At 48.1% G+C, this 12,843-nt stretch overlaps 1 protein-coding gene across 1 annotated transcript; it reads right to left on the bottom strand.

Moving 5' to 3' along the window:
• Nucleotides 1-788: 788 nt before the first annotated feature.
• Nucleotides 789-12,802, bottom strand: MKRN2 (makorin ring finger protein 2). Its single transcript, XM_065642817.1, has 8 exons — nt 12,731-12,802; nt 11,790-11,918; nt 9,987-10,162; nt 8,976-9,280; nt 7,294-7,508; nt 5,729-5,839; nt 3,776-3,920; nt 789-3,175 (listed from the first exon to the last, which is right to left on the bottom strand). Exons 1-8 carry the CDS (start codon nt 12,754-12,756, stop codon nt 3,032-3,034), a joined length of 1,251 nt encoding a protein of 416 aa, XP_065498889.1. The 5' UTR covers nt 12,757-12,802; the 3' UTR covers nt 789-3,031.
• Nucleotides 12,803-12,843: the final 41 nt, after the last annotated feature.

Below are 12,843 nucleotides of genomic sequence, written 5' to 3'. Positions count from 1 at the left end.
GGTTTAAGATTCAATGTCATCATTTAATGTAGTAATCCATTTTTCTAACATGTACATCTGGATTTGAAAAACTCAGAAAATGACATTCTGAATATATTTTAAAACATTATTGGGATAGATAATAGTTCAGGTAAAAACACACATGATATGATAACCTATAGGTTTCCCATCACATTCTTTACAATATGTTTTTTTATTTTACAGTAGTGATTGTTCAGCAGCATCTACTGATGGACTATCAAGGTATTTAACTGAACCACCTCGGCATTTTATCTTCTGTGAACCAGTTTCCTTAGTTAGAAGTGAGTGTTTTGTCTTGGCTGAACTCCACAGATGACAAAAAATAGGTGTCCAATTAATAGGTTTAATCAAAGAATCAGTTTTTCAAATGTCCTTCTGTTTAAATATGATCCTTAGGGAAAGGATGGAAGCCAAGGTTCCATTCCTGGAGTGGAAGCCCGGGATTCTGTGTGTCAGGGTACGTCATTTCTCTCTCATTTTACCTTCATTTTAATAAGATACAGTTGAAGAAAGGAAGAACAAAAGAGAAACGGTAAACTGCTTTAGCTCTGATTTCCAAAACCAAACTATTAATGCCTGATTTTTTTAAAACTGACGTGTCACTTGAAAAATTAAAATATTTTGATAAATAGGCTTATTTTGACCAGCATTTGATGTCAAAATAGATGAAAGCTTCTAAGTGAAGTACTTAAGTTTCTAAGTCTTACTGCTCTTAAATTAAAACTCCTCTTTATGTTGTCCCTAGATAGCTTTGAAAAACAAGGGTCTTTCAGGCTATTGTTGCCTGGTTTATAACTTCTTGGGGCAAAGTAAATCAGGAACGTCTTGTTTAAGGTAAAGAACATCCTCTCCATTGACTTTTTTTGGGTACATTTTATTACTGAAAATATTTCTCTCTGGAAAAATGTGCAAGACCAGCTAGAAACAAGCTTCAGCGGGGAGGCAAAAGCCTGTCCAAGGGTTTCGGGATAGAAAGAGCTGTTGAACCTTCGCCTTACAGCAAGTTCTCCAGCTCTCCTTGCGCTACTGTATTTTCCTTCACCTTTGTAATTAGCGCTGAACAATTACACTAATGACTTACTGGGTTAAGACTTTCTGTGGTGCTGTCACATGGCAGTTTTAAAAAGCAGCTGCACTGTTACAGGCAGTGACGAGCTGACTTCACAGGAAGCATTGATGAAAATTAACTTGAGGGGGGAAATAATAGTGGAAAAATTCCATTTCCTAGGAGATGGGCGTGTTGAGCTGGAGGAGCTGGTGGGCAGCAGAGAGGGGAGCTCTCACCCTTACAGACATGCAGTATTTCCATCCAGGACATTGCTCAGCTTCAGGTTTGGCCCAGAAATGCCAACCAGCAGCCCAAGCAGATAATCCTCGCCTCACTAACTTGGTGCTGTTTAAAGTTGTTTGAATCTCAGGTGAAGGTTCCTGCTCTTTGCTTTATGACAGTGACCCAGATGCTGGGTTTACCCACCGAAGCAGCAACCCGGTTGTGCTGGCTGAAGGAGTTTTGCACAAGTGTGTCTAAATATACACTGCTTCACAATACAAATAATTTCCATAGTCTCACCAATGAATCTTTCTGAAATGCTGGAGTGGTTAAGCAGCCAAGCAGCCTCTCAGGGGTATGCGGTCTTCTCCTCCAGCCATGGGATAAATTGCCCCACTACTTGTTTTAAAATGGTATGAATGTGCTTGAGAAAACTTCTACTCGAGTGTTTTAATGCTGTATCACACAGTCACCATTTCAGTTAGGGCCAGACTGAATTTAACTGTGAAGTTACTACAAATGACTTAGCGCAGAATTAACAACTTGGATCAACCTTCACAAATTGCTTTTGCTCAAAGCTTTTGCAACACAAACGTGAACTAAATTTTTGACAAAAGTCAAATTCAGTAGTGATTTTATGGTTGGATCAATGATCTTAAGGGTGTTCTCCAACCGACATTATTTTATGATTGTAATTCCATTACCTCAGCAGAGATGTGCGTTAATTGCGTTAATACCGTGGAGCTCTTGGGGCTGTGCCGTTGTCCTTCGTGGACACTGTGGGCAGTGTCACCAGTGCTGGGGCCGCTGGGTGGCTCTGAGCCGCTCCCAGCCCAGCAGGAGCTCTCGGAAAAGCAGCCGTTAAAACTAATTGTTTCTTTTGTAACTGAAATTAGATGTGCAAACTGTAAGATCACTGACATACGATCAGAAAATTATTTAGTTCATTGAATTAACTGAATCAAGGTTTCCTTTCCAGTCAAATACATTTGCAGTAATTACATTGAACAAAAATTTAACTCTTACTGTTGCAGTGACCACTAACTACTCTCATACAGTTTCCAGGTTCCAGTTGGCACTGTGGGTTTAATTTGGGTGTATGTTGTGGCTGCACTATTGCTCTGCCTGAATCTATTAATCAGTATAGTCGTGTTTGCTGTCCTGGAGGTGCTCTGAGACTCCTCCTGCCCCTATACACTGCAATTATTTTAAAACAAGATTATTTTAACACAAGGATGGGAACTGGCAGAGTCTGTGAGAGCCCAGCAGTGCCCAAACGTGATTGTGACCTCCAGGTACTACTTTGGTTGAGGTATAAATGTATTAGTTCTTAAAGCTCCTTTTTAAGTAAGAAAAAGCTACACTGACCATCATTTCCAGTGGGTTTTGTAGATATACATTTAGTGAAAAAAGCACCCAAAATAGATTTTTAGCAACAGTTTTTAACAGCTTAAGCTTTAAATGGTAAGAGAGGAGCTGTATTTAAACCACCACTCAACTCACAAGACAGAAGCTGTTATATCCAAGAGGGAGAAAAGCCCCTTGGGATTAAGGGATTTTTTTCCATGCAATCAATTTCACTTTTTAAATATATTTTAGTATTTTTGTTGCCATCCAAAAACTTTACCAGGACTGCACAAGTAAACCACAAGGCACACTCATTCCAGGGTGCTGTAGAAAGGAGAAGCAGCGCTAAACAAACAGGTCGCTTGCTGTCGAAGGCAGCACCTTGTGTTCGCTTTATTGAGAGGTGGCAGAATCCTCGTCGGCCCCGGAAAGGTGCATGAACAGTTCTCCAAGTTCCGTAACGTCATCGTCTGTGCTGGCCACAGTCCTGCTTTCTCTGTCTTCAATAAAGTCCCACAGGCGAACCGAATTGAAGAACTGCAATGGAAGAAAATCCCACTGAGCCTGAACCAGCACTTGTCCCAGTTCCATCCAAGTATTGTGCCTTACCAGCCTCATTTCTTGATTAAAAAAAAAAATAAAGTCGGAAGTTGAGACTCAAAATCTGGGTTTGTGCTGGGATTTACTAACACTCTTGGCACCATTTGGTGTTAAATTCAAAGTGACAGCTCCTCTTTACCATGACGATAGTTGTCCAGGAGCTGCCCCTGCCTGCGGTTAAAGCCCTGGCACTGCGAGTTTTTGGGGAGGTTCTGACTTTTTTAGCCGGTCTCATTGCCAGCTGTGTGCAAGCAGGCCAGAGGAGTTTTTAATACCATCGGTGAAAGCTTTAACAGCAAAATCCCTCTGAAGAAGATTTGCCATGAGAAGAATTGGTTGAAAAAATAGACAGTAATAAATGTTTACAATTAAATGAAAGGTGCCTTCTCCTTCCCCTGATAACAAACCTTCACCTCAAGGCAAGCTGAGGCACGCCGTATTTGCTTCTCTAAGGCCATGCAGGGTGCAAAACACCTTTCCATAGTACACTTCACATTTAAAACGTTTTAATGACACTTGGCTGGAGCAGCCCCTTACCCGCACAGTCCCCTCGGAGCTGAGCTGTTTCCGTGGTTTTTCAGGTTCAGCTCGCGTCCCGTCTGGATACGCATGAAGGTAAAGACACTTTCCGCCAAACGGGCAAGTTCCTTTCCCTTGCTCAAAGTACTTGCAGGGTTTTTTCCTGGTGTAACGAGAGGAGAGAGCGTTATTGCCGCAGTGAGCAGGCAGCACACACAGGTCATCATCTCAGCCTTAGTGATGCGAAGTACTTGCTCCTGGTAACAAACACACCCAGAGGCTGGGTCTGTTCCCCACCTGACAGCAATCAAAATAGATGGGAAAGATTATTAAAAACGAACAAAGAAATAAATAAAAAAACCAGCATCATAACAAAAAAACCTGAAAACATCCTAAGACATGGAAAGCAAAGGATGTTCAAAGAATGCGCATCTTCATCAAGTGACCAAATCTCTTGCTATTTTTCTGGCATTCCTCCCCTGTATTTTCCACCACTTCATTATTACAAACCAGTTCTTCTCATCATCTCTTTTGGAAGACCTATGACAATAATTTCTTAATTTAAGTTTCCATCAGCTTTGGTGTTCAACCAAGCCGCTGTAGCTGCGTAGCAAGTTTTTACAACCGTGTTCCTCACAAAGGTTGTGCACCAGTACCCAGGGCGGGGGCTGATGGATTGTTCTACAATGAAAAACATCTGCAGAGGAAACTACAGAGAAAATGCAGTTGAACTTGGGAACTTTACATGCACTGATTCCTAAGACATCTATCAGATCTCCAGTCTGGCAAATAGCAACTGCATGGAGAAAGAAGTTCAAAAATAACAAAAAAACCACCACCCAACCCAAACCCCCCAGCCAGGCAGTACACTAAAAGCAGAATGAATTTGTCTCGGTTGGGAACACAAGGGGTCTGCAAATTCCACATTTCTGGGGCTGACTTCTTTCGTGCTGCACTGGCATGTAAATCAGAATGGACTTGTGCTGGCGTGACCCCCTGCTCTTAATTCAGCCTTCCCTTTATGAGCTGCTTGTCATTCAAGGCAATGCTAAATCCTCAAGTTAACCTGACTGCCAAGAGATCTACTCATAAAAACGTCCGCGGCACAGAAACTCTGTCTCCACCACAATGTATTACTCTTAGCTGAGCACTTAAGCAAAGCCCTTTTTGTATTCTCCTGTACACAACAGCTCCTCACGCTGACACCTCTGTTTGGAACACCAAAGCTGACCTCACCCAGAACGCAGCCATTTAAAAACTGCACAACTTACTACCCTCAGTTCCGAGTCCTTAGGAATTAAAATGAAAACCCACGACAGCAATAGGGTATTAAAAACAAACCATATCTGAAGAACCTCATTTTAAAGTGACTCATTTTATTCAAATGTTTTCCCTGACTGTAAGGTAAGACGAGATGCCGGATTAAACATCTAACGCCACAGTGCTGCTCTCAGCAATTCTGCCGTGCTGTAACAGGACTTCAGAGCCTTACAGCTTCTGAAGAAGCTGAAAAGCTCGTAGCAACAGCTCTGCACAGATTTAGGTAAGGCCCGGGGTTTCTTTTTGTTCTCCAAAGGCATGTTTAAAGCCTGGTGCACCTATTTCCAGCAGATATTACAAAAGCCTCGTGAATTTTTATCCCATCTTTCACAAGACTATTACATTTTCCTTCCCTACCTGTTCTCCTCAGTAACTGACAACCTTCCAGGCGATTATGTCTGAGGGATCAGCAGAAAACCCATGAAGCCAATTTTGGCAAGTGAACTGAAACAGCTCCAACACTTCAGAGCACAGTGAGTTTGAATAATTTCTGATCTGTAATTATGCGACAGACCCTTTTGTGGCAGTCACAAAGCTAAATCACAGTGCTGACAGAGATTAAGGGTTCCATGTTCAACGAGCACTTCGATTAAGTCTTACTGTATTTGTCTTAAGAATGATGTAAATAGTGTTTGTGGTCGCGGAACTTACCCAACTCCCTGCTTAAATGCTTCGATCAGCTCATTTTTCTTCTCCTGGTCTTCCACCCAATACGCGCTGGGAATGACGAACTCGGATATCACACGGCACTCCGGGCAAGACCTGAACGGATGGAGACAAAACAGCAACACTCTGTCACCTTCCGAGAATGATATTCCTCAATACATTTGCCAGAAGCAGCCACCTCCTGAGGGAGCAGGAGATGTTTCTCACCGCGACGTGTCAAATGTGTGCAGCTGTTAGAAGTTTCGATGGAAATAACCCAACTCAAGGCAGCCAGGGCTTGTGCTGCCTTGTGTTTGTTTCTAGACTTGAACAAAATAACAGGTATTTCCTCAATACGCAGAAGCAAACTGTCCCTGCTAATCCCAGAAATAAACCCTGTTACACGAGTGCTGCAGCAGAAAGACAAAGCAGCTGAAGAAAGACACAGGAAGGTCTCAATGCCTTTTGAAATGGGATCCGAGCTCCACCAGCAGCGATGGGTTGTTCACTTAGTGCATTTACGAGATGGATTTCTACATGAGGAACTAAGGAACGTGAGGAACTAAGATCAAGAATCAAATATGCCACCTCAGGTCCCTTGACAGCCTAGGAAGGGCTTTATTACACCCTCCTCCTAAATCCCGTAAAACACCTTGTCCCCCAGCAGGCTTTAGAACTGAGCCAAATCCCTCCTTTAGATTAACTTTGCAACAACCAGTATGTTCAGCATTACGGAAAAATGTAAAAAACTTGTTTGAAGAATTTGTATTAGTATTTAATCCATGCTCAAAATGCATTCCAGGGTGGTTTCTGGAAAAAACCCCCACAGTCCCTGCTGTAGGCAGAATATCTCAGTACACATCCAATACAGGTTACATCCTAATGAGCTAAAGTTCAATTAAATTTATAACAAAAGTTGTGCAGAACAGTCTCCTTTGGCAAAAGACAAAATATTTCCCGCCTGTCCCTCAGCAGGCTTGTAACTTGAGGGGGTTTTCAGAGAGATGCTCAAAAAAGGGAATTGCCTTAATAGGATGTTTTACATTCTCTCATCTGAGGAAGAGCACTTTTGGAATACATTTTTTATACAACTAGAAGACGAAGGCATTTCCTCAGATACAGGTAAATGTGTGATTAGTGGGACATTTAGCTTGAGTCAGCCATCACTTAGAGAAAAATCCCATAATTAAGCACACACACAGGGAGGAAGGAGCCGCTGTCGTTGCACACAGGTCACTGGGAAGGTCTCAGCTGCTCCAGAGCCCAACGTGCGCTTTGTCCCATCATCAGCGTAATCAGAGGGCAAAGTGACACAGGGCCGAGCTCTCCCCACGTCAGGGAACCAAAGGACCCAATGGATCCTGCTGCTCCCGACAGTCGTTGTCACAGCCACGCTCCAACGTCCTGGAATTTGCCAGCACTTGGACTGGGATTTTCTGAGCTCAGACTTAAGAATGGCTACGGTAGCACTTACAGCTACCGGCAGTTTTTTTTCCGTATCAAGTCAAAGCGCAGCGGGGAGCCCATCGCACCGACACAGAGCACAGAGACCCCCGATAACACCGACTTACTTGATGATAGGATTCTCGAACTGCTTGGCGCATCTCCACTGCCGGATGCAGGACAGGCAGTACGTGTGGTTGCAGTTGGAAAGGATCCCAAACCTCCTCTCGGAGGCTGACGGTTTCTCATACACCACTTCCATGCAGATGCTGCACACCTTGTCCTGACTGGCCTGAAAGGCAAAGGCCTTCTCCATGTCGTGCTCGAACGTTGCCATACACATCTGTCGGGGGAGAGACATCGCTGGTAACCGCAGTCCGCGTATCGGGCTGTCCCTTGTCAAACACGAGTGTCTATGAAAAGGATCTATTGCAGGAAAAGCAAGGTTTACTCCTTAGAAGCATCACTCCTACCCTTTATTGTCAGCATTTAACTTTAAGAACATTAAATTCAATCACATATTTCAACCCTTCAGTGTCCTCTGCAGCTTCAGGAGAATCAGAGGCAAGGCTGCCCCAGTGCTCTGCATTCACCCCTTCCTGTGTCTCTGTCACGGAAGGAGATGTTTCAAATACCCCGAAAACCAGCTAATTCAGGGGCCAGAACAGGGGCCGCACTCCAGATGTTTCTCTGCTCAGCATTAAGGTCACACTTGTTTGCCAGACACTAAGCTGTACCCAGCTAAGGATTTAGTCTCCTGTTACCGGCTTTTCTACAGCATTTCTCATCACAGCACCCCAGAAGTGACAAGCCAGAACCAATTTACATTTCACAGCACTACAAGGTGAGCTGGTGCTTACACCTGCATGGTTTTACCTCTTGCTTTTCAAAGTTCTCAGGACTTGACACGTGAAATAAAGACTTTGAATTACAATAATAAAATATCAGACACAAACCAATTCCACATTAGCAGCAGCATTTTGAGCCGCAGCGCACACCTCTGGAGCCGAGCGCCTGAGAGCGGCGGTGATGGGACACGGTGCCAGACAGCAACCAGGTCCCGCCAGCAGCGAGAACTCCCGCAGCCACGCGATCTGCAGGGACCTGCCGACCACACACAACTCATTTTTAACCCCTTGGATTCTACTTTGGACTCTGGAGAGACATGATTCAGTAACCACTGACACTGCTGGTCTGTTTCCTCCTCAGCCTTGAGAACTTGTGCACCTGACCAGCCCTGACCTAAATCTGATAGCCAGGCAGAGAGAAGAGCAGCCCCTTAAGCCCAGCTTCGCACAGCCAATTCCCCATCCAGTCCCTCCAGCTGTTCTACTGCAAGTTTAGCTCAAAAATCTTCATACAGCCTGAAATCAGCCCGACCAAGAGGAGGCACATGAAGAGGCGAGGCAGCAGAGGGGCCGGGCGACCTCTCAGAGTGCCCCAGCACATCACAATTCCTCTCCCACGCTGTACACAACATACCACTGCGACCTCATGTAAGCTACAAACGACATTTTCCTGGTAGGGTTTTAGGGTGTTCCGGGAGAAGGCTGCAGGCAAGGTTCCCATCAGGATGAAACGGGAAAAAAAGAAGTTGCTATAAAAGGCCGTGTGCATCATCAGTACCAATTAAGCCCCAGATGCCTGGACAGACCACTCTGAGAATCATTTTATAGCTAAATAACAATTAAACAAAAGTTCTTTGGAACAACAGACTCTTCTACAAAGCACATCTTTGGATTTTAGGGCAAACAAACCAAACCTTGCCCTAAGCAAAGCAAACCTCCCACAGATTTCATGACAATATTACCATCTCGTGAGCCTTCCTCTGTTCTTGGTCGAAAGGGTGAAGTACTTGCAAGCCGCAAATCTCGCAGACGTCCCCATGCAGGTAGAGGCAGCGATCCCCGAAGTGGCAGGTGCCTGCCGCAGCGTAGGGACACAGCTGCTCTCCCTCGGCTCCAGAGCCGCCAGCAACCGGCTCTTCCAGCCCACTGCAAATTGCTTCCAAGTACGAGTGGGGCTTCATTTCCAGATTCTCGTTTTGGTCGCTGCAATAGACCACATCGCCCGTGGCACTGGGCTTCTGCTTTTCTTCGTTCGAGCCGCACAGGTCTTGGGAAACAGAAACATAATATGAACCACGCAAGATGCTGCACAAAGCCTGCACAAGAAGCTCCGTATTATTTTGTTCCAACAATTACCAAGTGTTCTGCTTAATGAAATCTCATCTCTAAGCCCCCTTTCCTCACAAATCACAAGGATTTTTACAAATTACCTATGGAAAAGTCCAATTTCAAGGTCTCTTCAGCTGTTTGCCGTTCACAAGTAGGATTAAAAAGTCCTCTCAGTTTACATGAGGGCAACTGGCCCATTTGGTGCACGAGCCCCCTGCTCTGCCAGGCGCAGGAGGGGACGTCTCCGTCCTGCTGTCCCTAGGGGCTGGCACAACCTCCACCGGCACGTGCCCAGCACCCTGGCACAAAGCCGCCAGGTTTTGCACCATTTCGGACACCCTCACGTTGAGAACTGAACACACAAAAAAAAGCTCTGAGGGGCAGAGATATTTTAACCAAAAAAACACCCCTAAAAATCCCCCAAAACAAACCCCATCCTTCAGGGAACACCTAAAGCCAGTGGGCTGGACAAGGGCAGGAAAAGGCACCGACCAGGACAAGCGTTTCCAGGAATGAGGCCTCAGGGGGTGGGCAGTGTGACTGCACCTTGCCAGCCATCCAGGGAACTCGAGTAATAAAAGGAGAAAAACCACCCGGCTCCTACGAAGCACCGAGGAGGACGCAGGCGGCACCATCCCACTCACTTCTGTCCCTCAGCACCAGCGTTTTCTTCTCCCGCTTGCCAGTTTCGTGCAGTTTGCTGCGGGTGATCGGGGCGCCGTGCTCGGGAGGGGGCCGGGGGCTGTGCGGCGCGGCCGAGCAGAGCGGAGGTGGCGCGGGGGCCACTCCCCCCGACGGAGGGTGCCTGATGTGATCGTACCTGCCGAAGGAAAAAGGCAGAATGGCTAAACTCGGCACAGTGGCAGGACACTCCCCTGACGTATAGTCAAACAAAATAAAACCAATTAGCTCCTTTTTCCTTTAAAAGGGTTGTTCTGACAAGTTGACTGAACTGCTCAGTCTCTTCCAAAGCCAGACTAAAAGGTTTCTCAGTCTCAAAAAGCAGATGCCTCTGAAAGCACACCTGTATTTTCTTCTCCACAGACACCAAGCACAGCTGAAAGAACATTATTCATGTGCATATTAAATTAGACCTTCGTCATCCCCACACACAAACAGGTTTGCTGGCGTTTCTCAGAGAAGCAACATCCAAACGCTGCGCAGGAAGGAATGGCATTTTGTGATCTCGGTTTCCTCCTGCAAGCAGTAACACTCAAACACCACAGGACAAGATGTGGGATCTGCATACAGGATAGAAAAGGACCTGAAACATCCAGTGAAGCACGGGAATATGCTCCAGCAGCGGAGCAGGAGCAAGCGGTGCAGTAAAGAGCCTGGTCCAGTAAAGCCCTGGATGTACCTGAACGCTATAGAATATTTTTGACGGGAACAAAAACGTTGTCCGCATCTGTTTCTGGTCCCATGCTCAGGGCCCGTACACGCTCACAGATGTGCTGTAGCACGAATCACTTCTGCACAGAGTGCCCCAAGCTCCTGCAACACAGCTGGAGTAAAACAGCAACACACTTTGCAGCCATCGCTACGGCCCAGTCAGCGTGTGATGCAGTGCCCGGAACGACACGGCTGTCAGCAGCGTTATACATCGCTAATTAATGTGAGCAGCTACTGGGAGCTGCAGAAACCACTGATGTTCCATCTCCTGATCCCAGTTTGGTACCATGAACTAGGCAAAGGAAACACAACGAAGCTGCTGCAATCCCAGCAACACCGCGAGATCCCGCTCTCGTCAGGCAAAGGCACGAACACCGGCTTCTCATACGCGACCTGCATTTTTCCACCAAGGAGCCCCGGGCTGCCCCGTGACATGTCCCTGATGGAATGTAATGCCATTAACTAACACACAGTATTTGCTAGAGCATTTCTCCAGGAGTTTTAACCAGAAGACTCCAGGAAAAGGTGTGGGACTGCTCAGTTTTCCCCGCAAACCCAGGGGAGCACAAGAAAACCACTTTGCTCTAACACAGAACTGAAAGTTCTGAAAATTGTGCCTTAGGATCTGCACGAAGGAGGCTGTGAGCTGCATCGGGAGAACAGGGCAATGCGCTGCCCACACACCCCTGCTTCCAGCCGCTTCATTGTCTGAAAGGAAACGTGCAGCCAAGTGCTATTTCACGTGAGGTTGAAAGGGTTTTTTGCATTTAATTGGCTTTACTAAAGTAAGAACTAGATAAAAAACATATGTGAAATCTAAAGTTTAATTTCTACAGACTGAAATAATTGCAGAAGCCAAGACAGAGTAAAACTATAATACTGGATCCATAAGCTGGTTTTGCTACTGGGAAAAAAAGCTCATATTTAATATATTATTTCACTCCCTTTATCATCTTTTCTTGATCTTTGATTCCCCGGGGTTTAAAGCTGACCACACACGATTATTATGCCCAGTTCTTTAGAACCCCCTGTCCCAAGGCAAGCCGGGTCTTTACCTGCAGCGCGTTCCGTAGGCGCACTGTCCCTTCTGGTAATACTTGCAGATGGTGGAGGATTTGCTTGTAGCCAAATCATGTGAGAACAGACACTTGTTTCCCTCCCGACACACTCCCTGCACGTAGTACCTGCGGAGAGCAGCGCTGCTCAGAGGCCTCGCGGAGCCGGAGCACCCTGGGAGGCGCTTCGGGCCTGGGGACGGGGAGCGGGGGTGGCACCGCGGGGGTGGCACCCGGCTCGGCCTCCACAGCCCGGCCGCCGATCGCTGCTCCCGGCCCGGCGGGGCTGGGGAGAACGCGCTCCCGCGGCCCGGGCCCCAGAGCCCCCACAGGCCCCACAGCCCCCACAGGCCCCACAGCCCCCAGAAGCCCCACAGCCCCCAGAGGCTCCATAGGCCCCAGAGCCCCCACAGGCCCCACAGCCCCCAGAGGCCCCACAGGCCCCACAGCCCCCACAGGCCCCACAGCCCCCACAGCCCCTAGAAGCCCCACAGGCCTCACAGCCCACAGAGGCCCCACAGGCCCCACAGCCCCCAGAGGCCCCACAGGCCCCAGAGCCCCCAGAGCCCCCACAGGCCCCACAGCCCCCACAGGCCTCACAGCCCACAGAGGCCCCACAGGCCCCACAGCCCCCAGAGGCCCCACAGGCCCCAGAGCCCCCAGAGCCCCCACAGGCCCCACAGCCCCCAGAAGCCCCACAGGCCCCAGAGCCCCCACAGCCCCTAGAGGCCCCAGAGCCCCCACAGGCCCCACAGCCCCCAGAGCCCCCACAGGCCCCACAGCCCCCAGAAGCCCCACAGGCTCCAGAGCCCCCACAGGCCCGGCGGCCGCCAGGCCCCGCCCGCCCCAGGCCCGGCCCGGGACGGCCTCCGACCGCGACCTTGTCCCGAGAGGGCCCCGAGCGGCTCCGCGGGCCGTGTGGGGCAGCCCGGGGGACCCACCTGCAGGTGACCTGCCGGGTGCTCATCCTGCCCGCGCCGCGCCGGGCCCGGCCCCGCCCCCGCGGTAACGCCGTTCGGGGAAGCGCGGGGGGGACGGGCTAGAGCGCCGCTCG

The sequence above is a fragment of the Caloenas nicobarica genome, chromosome 11 (assembly GCF_036013445.1).
Source record: "Caloenas nicobarica isolate bCalNic1 chromosome 11, bCalNic1.hap1, whole genome shotgun sequence".
In the NCBI taxonomy this organism is placed as follows: Eukaryota; Metazoa; Chordata; class Aves; order Columbiformes; family Columbidae; genus Caloenas; species Caloenas nicobarica.
Note: the sequence above shows the minus strand (reverse complement) of the source record. Positions and strands in the feature narration are given on the sequence as shown.

Bases quoted from the DNA above. Each gene is read 5' to 3' on its own strand.
- MKRN2 (XM_065642817.1), bottom strand. From the start codon at position 12,756: ATGAGCACCCGGCAGGTCACCTGCAG. The intron at 5,840-7,293 runs GTAAGTCGGTGT...CCATCCGTTCAG, and splicing joins TTCGAGAATCCTATCATCAA to GTCTTGCCCGGAGTGCCGTG. The intron at 3,921-5,728 runs GTAAGTTCCGCG...TCGTTACACCAG, and splicing joins GCATTTAAGCAGGGAGTTGG to GAAAAAACCCTGCAAGTACT.